General features: G+C 37.1%; 1 protein-coding gene across 1 annotated transcript in view; it reads right to left on the reverse strand.

Moving 5' to 3' along the window:
* The window catches only part of TMEM135 (transmembrane protein 135), a 19,309-nt gene that overhangs the window by 1,326 nt on the left and 1,944 nt on the right, over nucleotides 1-16,039 (reverse strand). Inside the window, exons 4-10 of the mRNA XM_010162590.2 lie at nucleotides 15,912-16,039; nucleotides 13,680-13,749; nucleotides 8,092-8,259; nucleotides 5,279-5,342; nucleotides 4,465-4,541; nucleotides 2,655-2,753; nucleotides 1,014-1,081 (exon numbers count right to left, since the gene is read on the reverse strand). The exon at nucleotides 15,912-16,039 is cut by the window's right edge and continues 7 nt beyond it. Of these exons, the coding sequence (XP_010160892.2) occupies nucleotides 1,014-1,081; nucleotides 2,655-2,753; nucleotides 4,465-4,541; nucleotides 5,279-5,342; nucleotides 8,092-8,259; nucleotides 13,680-13,749; nucleotides 15,912-16,039 (674 nt within the window). The remainder of the gene's footprint in view (nucleotides 1-1,013; nucleotides 1,082-2,654; nucleotides 2,754-4,464; nucleotides 4,542-5,278; nucleotides 5,343-8,091; nucleotides 8,260-13,679; nucleotides 13,750-15,911) is intronic.

A 16,039-nucleotide genomic window follows, 5' to 3' on the forward strand; every position in this document is an offset into this window, starting at 1 on the left:
GCTTCAGATAAAATGAATAAGAACATAATTTATTTTCCCTCCTTTCTTTCAACTAAAACAATCTCAGGATTAGCACGAGAGGGAAAAATGCAGCCAAAACTGGACATCTGCACTGACATCATCCCCTGTATCGTGTTTGTACGGCCTCAGAGGTTGCCTGCAGACTGCCACCAGGCATCTAAGGAAAGCTTCCACTACGTCTAGCAATGTATTCAGTCACCTCCCATCCAGCTAAGAGTGTCCTGTGCCATGGGGAGCGTAGGTTCAACATGCTCCTCTGGCCTCTGATTTCACTTCCATTGGTACAGTCACTGTCACGACCAATGTTATCTTTTATAGTCCCATTCATAAACTGATCTACATCACGATTTGGATGCCTTGTTTCTGCCACATACTACATCAGTATAACAGCGTACACTTCACTAAATTGTATTTTCATAAATCAATTACAGCAAAATCTATTTTAAAAGGTGTTTTAGATCCCCACAACAAATAAGAGAGAAAATATCCAGTAAGATATTACAGTGTAAATTTATGGTTATAATCAGTGAAAAATTTTCATCAGTTTTCCAAGAAAAAAAAAAATCCTTTCCCAACTGAAATAGATGTCCTATAAAAAACTACTGAATCTTCAAAGTATTCTTAAGAAACACTGATATTTCTAGTAATGCTTTTAAACACGTAGTAATACCATGTTGTCAATCACAGTACATACTAGGTGATTTCTTCAACCTGTACAGTTGTTTACCAGATTCTTCATATGCCACTGAAATCCAAAAGCATTCCACCCTCCAAGTGAACTGAAGATAAAAAAGCCTTCAAGTAAAACACTCATCTGCTCAATGGTCTTAACTAGAGCAAAGTCTTTGCTCCTGTTACTAGACTAAACCTAGCAAAGTAAATATTAAGGAAATGAGCCCATACGTACTCGAATGGCTCTGCTCTTGACACGGGAAGATTAATATGATGAATGACGTGTTTAGACCAGGTATAAGATACCCCTGGTTACATACCTGCCCTTTGTTAGTCGCAAAAGAAATTTCCAGTACGAAGGTCTCAGGTTCTGAACTTCCATGACAGCCTGCAAGGAGAGTATTCTGTCAGAGCCAGCTAACAAGATCAGTGAAAGGATAGTTATGGAAATGTATATTTTATATTATTTGAATTTTTTCAAAATCCCCTTATGATTCACGGACCGAAACCAGCTGTGAATCTGTCAACGTCCAGTGATGTCAGTAGACAAACCACTCACAGCTGAATTCGATGCTCTATATGACCACCACCAGCACAGACAGATATTTCCAGAAGACTATCTTTCATATGTGGTGAAAATTAACTTAGATCTCATTGCAGACAAAGCAACAATAACCCTTATTATTACTACGTACATGATTTTGCACTTGGGGATGACAAATTTACCTGCTATTTCATCCCCCAGTCACTCTGCATTTTGTGATCTACCATTTCTTGTAGTCATCTTTACCTCCCATGTTACGCATCTTAAATAGCTTTATATACCAAAATCCTTGTCTTCTCTCTATTCTGTTCTGTTCCAGGTCACTTATGACTATAGCAAGTAACAACATCGCTTTCTAATTTCCCCCTCCTTCCTCCCTCCTAAATCTAGCAATTTATTTCCAATCTTGGGCTCCTTTTCCAACTAGTTATTATGTAATGAAAAAACCCTTTCCTCTTTTCTCATATTAACTTTATTACTGTTAGCCTCATATAATGGTCCTTGCCAATAGCAGTTTGGGGATCTCAGTGCTGCAGACTTTCAAGCACATCCTAAAATATCAGTTCACTTTGGTACCAGAATAAGAGATATTCCCAAATATATGGGAGTAATGAGGAGGAGGAGCAGAACTGTTCTGTTAAGCATAAGACAGCAGGAGACTGCTTTTATATTCTCTTTATTGAGGGGTACAAAAATATAATTAGTTAAGGAAAAATTAAAAATATTTAGGGACATTTCAACAGATCTGGAACATGGATCAGTAGTGGAATAATATAGAGTACCACTGAAAAGGAGGTTTTATAGCTGAGCAGATCTGGAACGTGGATCAGTAGTGGAATAACACTAGTGGAGTACCACTGAAAAGGAGGTTTTATAGCTGATAAAGGGACTGGTAATGAAAGCATGTAATTGACTTAGAAAGGGCCAAAGATGGTAACTACAGCTTCTTTCAAACATAAAACTTCAGACTTCCTTGCTAATTTTTGCAGATTCTTTCAAATAGGCAACTTGAATTCAGGTTTGCCAAAAGTAAAAAATTCCAGCGGATTAAAAAAAACCATAAAATAGTACAATATATTTTTTGTCTCCTTGAAAAATGGTCCTTTCACATGCTTATGAAAGTCCATACATTTATGTTCATCTTCTGGGTCAATCCATTTTAAGATCCTTTCCAAAGAATTCAATGCTTTGTATAATGTATTCATCTATAAGCACAGGAGGAATTTGAGTCCTAGAAATTATCTTCCCACTGTGACACTCCAAAGCAGGATGCAGGAGCCCTGATTCACACCATCTTGCTGGAATCACAACATCACACCATTTTTTCTGTGTCACTGTATCCTGTGCTCCTCATTTCATTCAACATTTGACTTAAATTAGAAGAACTTCATATTCTGTTAGAAGACAACATACTTACTGCCTGAAAGCATATCGATGTAGAAATGGCATAGATGATGCTGTCTGCATGAGGAAAATAGGGAACCTTCCCTGCTTCGATGCCTTTGAAGTATATAGTCTAGTAAAATAAACAAAAAATGATAAATGAAACAAAATAAACAAAGTAGCTTTTTACTTTTATTTATTTTATCTTTTCAAAGTAACATGTCAACATTACTAATCTATGCTCGTACATTTTTGTATATGTCCACAAATGTGACATTGATTTAACTAGCTTATCAAAGTTATCCAAGAGCAGTAGAATAAGAGGCTATAAATGCAGAGAATGGGACCCAGCAACAGCTTGGGTGTTAAAAGGGTAGTATAGATCTGAAAGATAAAAAAGGGAAAGTTTGCTATATTAAATTCTTCATTTTAAAAAAAGCAAAAGAACAACGCAGTAACTATTCCAACAAAGTGAATATTCACTGTTCTTAAACAGCTTGAAATCACATACTTTTCTTTCTGAGAAAACATGTAAAGTTTATTTTCCTGAGCACAGTTTGACCTTCCAAAGCAGCACACGCCTCTGGTCAGTTACCCTTGGCTTGGTAAGATGATAAAAGTAGTAAAAAACAAAACAAAACAAAACAAAAAAAAAGAAACAGAAAGAAAGAAAGAACACATAGCACTTTTCTTATTTCACTGCAGCCACAATGTCTCAAAGTCCAGAGAAAACCGACAGCAATACAAGATAATATAGTTTTTTTACAACTGATGTTCTAAGAGTCAATATGGGTAACTCAGAGTTGCTTTTATATAACCATTATGTGAACTACCTTCAGAGCCTAATCTAGGATTACAAGGAGGAAGCATAAACAGAGTATATCTTCCCTTTTTATGTTTAATTTTATGCTTTAAAAATAATTCCTTCTTTTTATATTCTTTGAAATGATTTCTGCTCTGGTAATGGAGGTGGGTAAGTATCACAAGGGAATGAGGCCCTCAAGGTCTGCAGGGGAGAGCTTTGTGATTTGAGGATGATGCATAATAAGAGAACGCTCCCAACTTATTCCAGTGGTGCTGTTGGGGAAATAACCATGACTAAGTCCTGATTTTATGGAAAAATCACAGTAAGAAATCAAAAGCTGGTTAGCAAAGTATAATCAACACACCCAAACTCAACAAACTTCTTTATTCCTGGGCTCCTAATTTTTTAACAAGTTCACAGAAATAATTCACTCCCGAAAAATGGTAATTCACAGAATCACAGAATGTTGGGGATTGGAAGGGACCTCGAAAGATCATCTAGTCCAATCCCCAAGACGTTCATTGCAAAGCTGGGAATTCAATCAGTTGAAGTATACTGACAAACAACTCCAGCTATAGACTAAAACCCAAGCTATTTTGAGTTATTTTAGATTGCTGAATGCCAAAATTAGGGAACAAAGGCAGGAAGTTAAGCTGTAGCTTTTGGCAATAAATCTGCAATTAAGGACTAGGTGTGATTTATGTTTCTGGCAGAACAGACATTCTTGGAACTTTCAGATTTAAAAAATCTGCAAATGCTACAAAGCAAAGGGCTACCAGAAGATTAAAAAATTTCATGGAGAATATACGTGGAGACCAGTGGATACAGGACTTTTAAAATGAGTCACAGAAAGGAAAATAAGAAAGAAATGAGACCACAGAATGGTACTGCCTCTTGGCACACACCTCCTGACACATACCACTGCCACACAACTTGGTATTATACTGGAATCAGCTGAGAAAGCCTGTGAAGTTCATTTTCTTTTTCTGCCTTGAAAAAATAGATTAAATAAAGAACTATTTTGAGGGTAACATCTTACCTCTACTAATTTGGACACCAGATACATAGAGATGGTAGTACTTTTGTAAAACATCATAGAAATTCCTGCTAGACACCCTGTAACAATTAGGAAACAAAAACATGGTTAAGATTGTGATTTATCGTTGCTGTTGCAGTACATCAGCTCAAGAGACACTGCACAAGATCATGCTTTCTGTTGCTACAACAAAGTTAATGATGTTCCTGTGCTGCCCACCAAAATATGGTTTATGTCATTTAAAAAAAAAAAAAAAAAAAAAAAAAAAGAGAGAGAATTTTGAAACCCTGAAACAAATCTATAGTTCAGTGCTCAGAAGCACAGCGTCAAATTTCCTCTCTCTTCCTACAAAGAAGAGACACATCTGAGGTTCCCATACGTGGCAGATGCATGAACAGCAAGGGAAGTGCCTGCAACACTACACAAATTTCATGGCAAAAGGCTCCTTCTTTGGATCGAGTGGAGCTCTTGCTTTCAAATGCATATTCTGTCACATACAGGAGAGTCAATATTTCAACCTCACACCTCTACAGCTGGAAAATAAAGGACAAGTTTACATTTGTGCATACAATGAAGCTGACTGTAAAAAAACACCACACCAATGGACTGAATTTGTCTCACAATTTTAATTGCATGTCTTTATCTGAAACCACTTGAAACACTACTGTCACTTTGATGCAACCTTAATGCATACAGTCCTAATTTCATCACACAAGTCTGAAACGGGAATGAGAGGACAGACATCCAACTACATGCACAAGAGAAATATTTGCAGAGTCCCAGCAGACGCAATGTAGATTTCTTTTCATGGACTCACCAGCTACAAGTGCATGAAGCTCATCATCTAGGTTTCGTACCCAACGCAGGAAGCAACTAGTACCCTGTAGGTGAACAGACAGCAGGATTAGCCCTAGTTATTTCTCTTTCAGAATGGTTAGACTGGACATATTGCTCTATAAACTGGTAATATAGCACACAGCATGAATTGAGAGGGTAGTGTGATAAAACCTATAATCCACAGTACCTGAAATATTTTAACAGTTTACAGTTATTTTTTCTTTCAAAATCAGAAAGCAAACCAATCTTATTTCAACACCAATCTAATTCCAAAGCTAATCTTGAGTTCACATCATCTTCATTTGCTCTGGTTGTCTAGACTCTATAAAGTCTGTTTCAGCTACACATCAAACAGCTTGAGATCTTTCTGTACATCCAACCAAGTCTGGAACCAGGGAAACACATTAATCTAAAAAGTTAGAACTGAGTATAATTAAAAGATACAGTGAAACACATCATAACCTGTTTGTTGATGCAGACAACAACACACAGCTGTTCAGGCCAGAATGGATGTAAGCAATTGTCACTTAGGCTGCATTAGAATATATTTAATCTGGATGAGCATTGGTTTCAAATATATTTGATTGGTTACCAAATGATTCAGACTGTTCCACATCTGCTATATTCTGTGCATTTTTTTTTCAACTGTTTTGGAACATACTTTATCTCCAAATTTTATTCCTGGTAAATTTCTGTTTGCTTCTAAATGGTTTGAGATCTGCATAGTATGGCCCAATCCAGTGCTGATGTCATTGAGAGAACATTATATAATGCAGTATGGCAGCCTGCTGATGTCTACTTTGAGATACGTGTGTCAGCCTCTTAACCCTTCTAATGTGTGCTTTTCATGGAATCCAAGAATGATTTATGTTGGAAGGGACCTCTGAAGATCATCTGGTCCAGCCTGAAGCAGGTTGAATTAGAGCAGGTAACTCAGGAACTTGTCCAGTAGAATTCTGAGCATCTCCAAGGACGGAGACTATCCAGCCTCGGTGGGCAACCTGTTCCAATATACATCTGCCCTCACATGAAAACATATTTCCTTATATCTGGAATCTCCTGTATTTCAGCTCATATCCATTGTCTTTCATTCTATCACTGCACACCTCCAAGAGCAATAAAATCTCCCCTGAGCCTTGTTTTTCCAGGTTAAAACCCGGTTCTCCCAGCTTCTCCTCACACACCATATGACTCAGTCCTCAAATAACCTTGGTGGCCCTCAGGTGAACCCACCCTTGGAAAAGATAATAAAATTAAAAGAAGAAATGAAGTAATATTTGTGTCCAAAAATCTACACAGTACCACAGATGTGGTCTCATTAGCTATTTTACACTGCACACTTTTAATAAATATATTCCTTGCAAAGCCATTGATACATTGCAATTATGACAGTCAACTTTACTACTCAAATACCTAAATTAATTTAAAAAAGGAAACCACGTCCAACTTATTTTCTGCAAAACCATGTTTACTGACATTAATTAACAGTAAGGTGAACACAAAATATTAATAGTGCAGCTACTACAATCCTATATGGCATTGCAGACTGCTTTCAGGGACAAGATGGACTTTTTTTAAAAGCAGCCCCTTATGCAGTTCCTTTGGGTTCAAAATGCATCAAGCATTTCTTTTTTTTTTGGCAGAAATCCAATCTTTTGAAGTGAGTAGAATCTCCGCTGCCCTACATGCTTACTTCAAACTGGAAGTAAAAAATAATGCAACTCAAATCTGTGTAAGTTATGGAACACAAACAATAACAGAAAGTACATACTTAATAAATTATAAATGAAGGTCAGATATGTCACCCTTGTAAAATGAGTATCTATAGAACTAAATTACACTTTGCAATTGGAGCTTTTAAAAGACATCAAAATAATTTCAGCTTTTGCATTTAAACACTTTTTTCCCTTAAATTTTGAGAAAAAAAATGTTTAAATAAACTCTGAAAAGCCCATTTGTACTTTGCCATCAAAAATTTTAAACTGTAACCTTACAAATTATTGTGCTCACTCTGACTGCAAGTCAAGTGAGATGCAGTTATGCTGACAAGTAACACTTGCTTTTTTAATTTCCCTTAATACTTACCCCGAATAATACAGAATTATCTAAACTTTGCAGAGCAAGTAAAGTGGCAGCTGAAAAATGACATGTGTGATTAAGAATATAAAAGTGCAAAAGCCACTTCAGCATTGCAGTATGCAACATATTCTCCCTTAGGGTGTGTGCTTGGTCACATTCTCTTTTGGCATAAATAAATATAATTTGATTAACTCCAACAATGCTGTATGAATGCGTATCAGTTCACAATCTGTCATCTTATAATGGTGTGGAAGGGTAGATTTCCAAGTGCTAAGTGCAACTTCTCCTCAGCTGCACATGATATATGTTCTGCAACCTCCTGCTATTTAGCATCAAGTAAGAATTCCAGATATTTGAGCCAAAAAATAATCCACAAATGGCTTCTCTCTGGCAACGCTGCTGCTACTGCAGTCACTACTCCTGTCTGCGCTAAAATGGTTCTGTGCAACAAAAAGTCCCTTGGAAATCTGAATTCACTTTGTCTGAGATATCCTGTATCTCCTGATCTTGATGCCATGATGTAAAATCCATCCGGTTTATTCAGAAATGATATTAAAAACAGATGGAATGGAAGACCAGTTTGCTATTTACAATTTGATTACTGAAATACCATAGCATTTGTCAGTGACATGCTGTAGCAAAAAGTATCAGTGAGAGTCTGAAAAGTGAAATAAAAACCATGGCATTTGTCATTTCTGTATGTGAGAAGCTTACTTTGTATATACTGACGAAAGATCCCAGAAAAGCTCCAAGCTGGAAATTTTCTTTGTTGTAGAAGAGGGAAAGTAGCCGGGATGGTTTTGTAAACAGCTGCCGGAAAGTGGATGGAATTCGAAGGCAACACTGGATCAGGTAACCGATGCTAAACATCCTAATGAAACCCTAGAGAAAAGAAAGTAAGATTTAGTGGCAAGAAAACACAAACTCAGAAAAAGGAAAAGCAAAAACATCTACAGAAGTACTTAGTTTGGACATTGAACAGTTTAAAACCCCCTCTGCAGATACAATGTAAAATGCATCTCCACCCTCAAACTCAAGACCAGTTTTTTTTTTTTCCCTGATTCCTCTGTAAAATAGCAAAGGCAATAAAATCATAGACTCTCCTTTAATTTCTATGAGTATCTAAGAGGCCTCAATGGAAAAACTCTATTTCTCCTCTGCTCCAAAATTCTGTCCCTTGAAAAAATCCTAATGACTTCATTTCCAGGTTACTGACCGGCTTTTAACCACAAATGGGTATATAGAGGAAAGTAATGCAGTGGGAAAAAAAAGCACCTCTGCACTCAAATGTCTGGAGATAGCACTACAGGAGGAAAAAGTCCACAAAAAAAAAGATTTCAGAAAGTGTGAAAATTAGAAATTGATCCTGATGGCTTGGTATGTGCTCATGTACTGGAGGTTGAGTGATGCCTGCAGCAAGAAAAAGGGTGAAACTGGAAGGGAGATTATGTGCAGAGCTACTGAGAAAGGGTAACATGAGTTCCAAAGATTTTTTCTTACTACTCCACCTTGGATACAGATCTGTTTTTTTATACCATGTCACAAAACCACACTGACTTACTTTTTCTTTCCAAATTCTTCTCCCCAGTTTCTTATAATTTCCTCCACAGCTTCCTATTATTATTCTTACCCTATGTCTGAACTTCTCTAATAATTCTGAATAAAACCTATCCATTTTTTTGGTTGGAAGATGCTTTATCTGAAAACTATCTGTGCACTCACTATTGGCAAATAAGGCAGGCACTCTGCTCATGATTTCTGCAGTTCATTTTTTGGAAGATACTTGGGGACACCGAGACAATTTCAGTTACAGGGATAACTGACAGAGGGTTTGATTGAGCAACCTTTCCAACTCAGAAACTCAAAACATTTTTGTCTCCTACAGAACTTTATAATGCATCATAAAGCTCATAAAATTTTATTGTGGTTAAACATGCAGTAATAAACTCTTCCTGAAGCAATTAATCTCCCTGCTACTCAAGACATGGTTTCTGAGAATCAACTGAAATAAAATATATTGTGTCATCCAACGATCCAGCAGCTATGAATGAAAAATTGCCATTTCTTCCTCTGCTACTCTTAAAGTTATGTAAATTGTACATACTGAACAGCTAACGACCCAGTGTTTCCTGATGAAATGAAAATGCCCACTGAAAGGTATGTGAGATAGGGATAGATGTAAACCCACTGTGAATTTTTTGTAGTTAAAATGTCAAAATTAAGATGAACGTATATTTGCACATAAAATGAAGAGGTACCCTACTGTGAAGTACATAGCCCTCATGTCCCACAAAAAAATGAGATGATTATGATATCAGGTACCATTATATAAAACTAAAGTCCTAAAACCAGCAGTTATGAACAAAGCCCAAACCAAGAGAAGAAACAACAGTACTCTATGCTTGGCGTTTTAACCCAGCTGTAGCAAAGGTGGCTCTGAGGGGGTGAGGAACACCACATTAGGAAACAAATTCCAACTGGAAACACTCAAATATAACCATGACTTTATTTTTATGAGTAGCCTACTTAGAAGTGCTGAAAAGAAGGACCGAGGCTTAGTTTTCCTGTGCGCTAAAGAGCAGTAAGTAGTGCATAAAATCTTTCTATTTAGTTCATTAAATCAACGAGGTGAATCCATATCGCAATTACAGGTGTCTTTTAGAGTCACAGAAAGTATTATGTCCTATAATCAATGCACAATATTGTAACTCTTATCTTGCATAAAAAGATGTCAAATAATAACAGAGGTACAAAACAGTAGAGTATACACAGGACACTATAATAAACAGAAGTGAGTGAAGAAAACTCTGCTAAGAGCCATTTCTCCACAAAGGTTTTGAGCTGGGACTCAAATCAGCCAGATGTAGCAGCACAGTGAAATTACACATCTGCAAAACATTGAAGAAACTTTTTTTTTTCCCTTCTGAGAAAGAGATTTCTTAAAAAGTTAGTAATACAGTCAAGATATTTGCTATAACTCAAATTCAGAAAAGCATGTGTGTGTACATTAACAGAGATCAGTATCAGACCAAAACTCAGTCAACCTGTTGCAATATATTAGGAATTAGTTAAGATGTTTAAAATAAAATAGTTAAGAGCTTTAAAATTATTACTGGGTATACAGTTGCCCTTGTTCCTTCAAGAGACAGAATGCAGGGGTTACAGCCATCAGAAAACATTCTCATACTCTTTTTCGTCATGCTAGTCATTAGGCAAGTTGTGAGGGTCATCTGGTGTCATCTGCAGCACTAGCAGAAAAAATAGACAACTGGACTACTACTGTTGGCTAATGTCTCCTCACTGTAATCAAGTGGAATCCAAAATAGGGAAAATATTGTTTGATTGCTTCTGGTAGCTTTTTTCAGACATAGAATGGTTTGTGTTGGAAGGGACCTTAAAGATCATCTAGTTCCAACCCCACTGCCATGAGTGGGGACACTTTCCACTAGACCAGGTTGCTCAAACATTTACAAACCCAAAGTATTTTAAGTATATAAAATCTGAAGGGAAGTCTTTGAGATCTGGTGGTACGTCACTACTAAATGTTACATAAAAGCTATCATGGATTATGTCAACTAGCTAACATGCATTTAAATGTGAAGCAGGAGAAAAAGAGCATGGAATGACAATTAAAGCACAGATACAATAATAAGAAGACGAGCTGTTCAAGGGTAAGGGAAAATATAGCACAGACAGGAAATTTTGGCAATAAGCAGCTCATCAGATCATTATCAGATTTGAAAGCTCCCTTACAGACATGGAATTACAAAAACATGTTCAAATCATGTCAGCTGACAGTTATCACTGATTGATTCCAGGAACAAACCTAGAGAGAACTGAAAATGCATTAAGAATTTTGGATCTTTAAAAATCCAAATATGTCAAAATAAATGCTTTCACTTATGTTTTAATTTTTAGAAAAGTCCCAGAAAAGGCAGGAAATTCAAATATCTGGCTGCCACTTCAGTGATACTTCCCTGATTATATTATTGTAGTCAAGAACAATTTATACTAAACTACCATACAAGACTGGTACAGAATGAAGGATAGCTCAAATGCACAATTAGTTTCTTTAAAGAGAGAACAGCTTTATAAAAATGTCTTTTTAAAAATTATCATTTTAAGTGAGGTCAAGACAGTTCAGCTCCATTATCAGTTGGGTTTTCTTCTCCCCTCATCCCATCAAGGGTATATGAAACATGAATAAAATGATGCTGAGTAAACAAATTAAGAGGACAGAGACTCCTGAATACACCTTTTTTGTTTCTCCTGTTCTTTTCATCATTAACCCATCTCCCTACCCACCTAAGAAAGGATAGACAGTAGTGTGGGGACAGCCCACTATAATCCCAGGAACTCACAACCTGAAATCAGATTTGGGTCTCTCAACTAGAGTAATTAAGCAAGACCAATCCCTATTTCTTGGCCACCCTTTTGTTTTAAAGACATTTCAATCTCATTATGCTCCATAATGGTCAGATCACTTCTCTCTTTACCCATGAAGTCACACACACACACACACACACACAATCATTTTTCCAGCATAGTATGACAGTTTTCCATGGAGAAGAGGCATCAGATCCACGATGAGTACTCTAACAGAAATCCTTACTTGTTTGTTCTAACTGTGCTTGTAAAATAATGCATAAGGATTTTGTGTGAGATTAATAAAAAGCTCAGAAAGCAAGTCTGGACTAACAGTAGTTAAGAGCTAATTACTGTAAAATATGTGTGTGTTATGAAAGACAGCACTTTATGTAAAAGTGCAGAATACTGAAGTTATAGCAAGGCACCTATGGAATAAGTTGCACACTAGGAGATACTACCATCAGCAGAGATCTGGAAATGCAGCATAGCAATCCATAAAATAACTTCTGCTTAATTTTAAACTTTGTTTTGAACATAATCTTCACTGCACTGCTGGACACTTATTCTGAAGGCCAGACATTGAAATCTACGGGGAAAACACAGAGTACTCTGCAAATGAAGGCACAGGGAATATTTGCTCCCCAGAAGATGCTGATCAAACATGAGCTCTCAGGAGATGGGAGAGACAAAGGTGGCCAGGAAGCACTGAGTGGAAAGACAGTGTGCCAAAGATGTTATACTTTGAAGAAAAGAACAGTCCATGAATAAAACATTAAGTGGACTGAGACAGCTGTAAGAGGTTGTGAAATTGTAATTTTAATCTGGGTTCTGTTAAATATGTCATACCTACAATAGAAAAGTGACAGAACCATCCTGAACTATTTGTGAATACTCTACTGCATATTTTCAGCCTAATTCAGCAGAACATTTAAGCACCGTCTCAAATCCTATGAGCTCTAGTGCAATTTATACCCATGTTACATAGTGGTATGCTAATGTACTGCAGTGTAAAAAGAATGTAAACAGCTCTACAACACAAAACGTTGGTGTTGGTAATAAACATACATGAATAAATGTTGTGCTAGATCTGTTCTGATGCTAAATTTGAGCATAGTTCTTCTGAGAAAACATTAACTGTATATAAAATTATAATTGTAAAAAGTTATTTTTTAAAGTAATATGTATCAAAAGCACCTGAAGATACTCAAATCCATTTTTGCTGCTCCATAAATAAAAATGGGTATGATTTTTGTAATTATCTCAATTAAGTGACTGAGATCTTCTGGAGTCTTACCAACTCCTAGAACAGGCACAGCAGGTGGTACCACCTGTGCCAACCCAACGCCAGCCGAAACTAATCTCCTCTACACAGTACTCCTCTGAAAATAAAATAAAAATGCTGATCACATTAATAAAGGAGGAAGAATTATGCCACCGGACATAAACAGCTCTTCCTGGATGCAGCAACTGTGACCAATCTCTCATTACCCTGAGCCCTTAAAATAAATGAATGGAGAAGCGAGCCCAGTGCCCGGCCACAGCGTGCCAGACCCGCGCAGCTGTACGTGTGCCAGGGCTGATCCCTCTGCCCGAGCAGCACATTCCAGGTGCTTTATTTCGGGTGGAGAGACAAGTGGGCTCAGCCGTGAAGTGCATTACATACTTAAACAAGTTCCTTGCTTGCTAGTCCATTTTTTCCCACACATTTTCTGTTATTTATTCACTACAGCTCACCTGAAAGACCAGAGAACTTTAACCCCACCACCACCCCAGCCTAAATTAAGAAAATCTGTTTTCAAGCTTGTCACATTTTCAATAGAAGAAAAATGAGAAACAGGCTCCTTTCTCACTTCCGAAGTATATGCTTTTTCCAACTAAAGACTTTTTACCCCGTCTTTGCCAGAGTTTGTCAATCTAACTTTTTCTCCACTTACTTTAATACAGTATGAGATGCAATTATCTCCGTAGTGTTTACAGCATCTATGCCTTGGGCCATGTTTGCACCTGCAAAAAGCACAATGAAACACATATTAACTCGTAGCTGTTTTCAGCGTCATCAACAAGAGACTTCATAAATTTTTCTTGCCTAAAAATACATAAAGTGCTATTTTCCCACAACTCATTCTCTCCATTACCCGTTGAAGGGCACTGTGAACTTTTATGATGCCATTAAAGGACAATAAAAACTAACAATACTTTAGTTGTACACCAAGAAGTGTCTGCACATTTATATGGATCCAATCTCTTGCCATGCTACACATTAAATGGAAAATTAAAGAACAAAGTTTATGCTACGGTCAACAGGGAGAAGTGATGTGATCCTTCCTGGTTTGTCTCTGCTCCATGGTTCTGGAAGGATATTTGCCCAAGCATCCATTATCTGTGTCCTTACATCTTTCACACCACTGTAAGGTTCATTGAAGGGCAATGCAGAACATACAAATACCCTCTCAGACTTCTCTCAATTACAAGCCTTTCACTTCTGGGCTATTTCTTCTACTGTGTCGATTTTTATGTACCTCTTCCATTGGACTGAGAATTTGACCTTCAGCATTTATAAGAGACTAGCTTGGGATGGTGGGACATGTGGGTTATACAGTTGTTAGCCTTACATTATGTAGAATTAAAAGAAGTAATGTCATACCAGGTCTGAACATTATATTTTGTTATAGCCAAGTATTTAAGTTTTAATGCAAAATAAATTATATAATTTATATACTGTGCCAAATATCTTGGAGGTTTTGAATCATGTACTATAAAGTCTAATGGCCATAAATCATCTGTGAGGTCAGTTTATGTAGCAAAAACTGTAATGAGAATGTGATCAGGTTACAGGCATTTAGACTCAATTATATTGAAAAGAACCATATGGGAGAGAAACCTGTGAGAGTATTAGGACTGAAAACTGAAAGTTTTCTGAATGTCTGAGTCGGGAGTTTCAAAACCTTAAAGAAAAAATGCTTTTCTCCTCCCATAGTCCCTTGACTATGAACTGTATTTAATGAACTGCGGAAGAGCCATCAACTATATCTAGCAAAGTGAATAAAGGGTATTTAAGGCAAAATAGGTACAAGCAACTCAGCTAAAAGAATCTGCATGGCTGGAGCTGTCTTCTCCTTATAGGTCTTTTGTTGTCTAATACAGCCATGTCTGAGAAGCCACTGCTGACTTCCCTCATCTTTTTCAATTAAAAACCACAGCAAATCATAGGAAGTCACCACGTGATGTAGGTCACTTCATTTTTGCTTGTTATCTGAGCACGTAAGCCACTACTTTGATAACACAATGCACTTGGAAGACTTGCTTCTCTGCCGCATGTCAGCAGGTAAAAATGTGGTCATAAAACTGCTCCTGGAGAGGTCAATGGAACTGAAGATTCCTAGGTGTGGTATGAACAGACCCCTAGTCCATTTTTTATTCCACCTTCCCTGTAAATGAATGGTTCCTTGCGGCACCCAACGTGCCTGAACAAATCAAGCATGGCAGAAGTGCATCATCTGAACATACTAGCCTGAAAAGCAATCTGATGTCATTTCTTTATGCTCATACTAAACGACAATAAATTGGATCCTGTAGACTGGGAGGGAATCTATCTTACCTAGCTTCAGATGTCTAGATCTGACCTTGTGCAAAACAGTTTTAGACTGACTCTTTGCTTTGCAATTTCCTATTTCCTGACAGAGGAGGCAGGCCAGGTGCTACCAGTCCTGTTCTTCAGCAGTTCTTTATGTAATAGAGGGATGGACGTTACCAAAAAGATGACGTTATGGCCACTTAAGATGACCTAAGTAAGGTCTGCTGCTGTGTAATTTCCCCTCCTTAATATCACCACTAGGAACAACAGAACATGCCATGAGCTGGATTGCTGAAAACTGCAGAAAAAGCAATCACCACTCTGCCACTCAGAATTGATTTAATTTACTCTCCCTCGTTAGAAAACTGCACATTGTAAGTCATTGCTATAACATACGGCTCTTAAATTTTGCTTTCATTAGAGTTCATTATTTGTCACTGCTAACTATCCAGTATAAATGAAATGCAAAACACTGAAATACAAAGTAAAAGTATTATAAAACATTGTCAAATACAATGTACCAAACCATTAAAGTGAGCTAAGTAAGAATGATTCATTTTGTTTTGCTTTTGTTTTGTTTTCTTTGACTCACACTTTGTCCATGAGCTTTTTTGTTAGAGCCAGTATGTTCATTGGCTGCGACACCTCTTCACAATGCTTTATCTTTCTATCTGTTTTTGAAAAAGCTGCTTCAGGTGAAAATGAATGAGTGGGGATTTC

This window comes from Antrostomus carolinensis, unplaced genomic scaffold, assembly GCF_000700745.2.
Source record: "Antrostomus carolinensis isolate BGI_N321 unplaced genomic scaffold, ASM70074v2 scaffold6042, whole genome shotgun sequence".
NCBI lineage: Eukaryota > Metazoa > Chordata > Aves > Caprimulgiformes > Caprimulgidae > Antrostomus > Antrostomus carolinensis.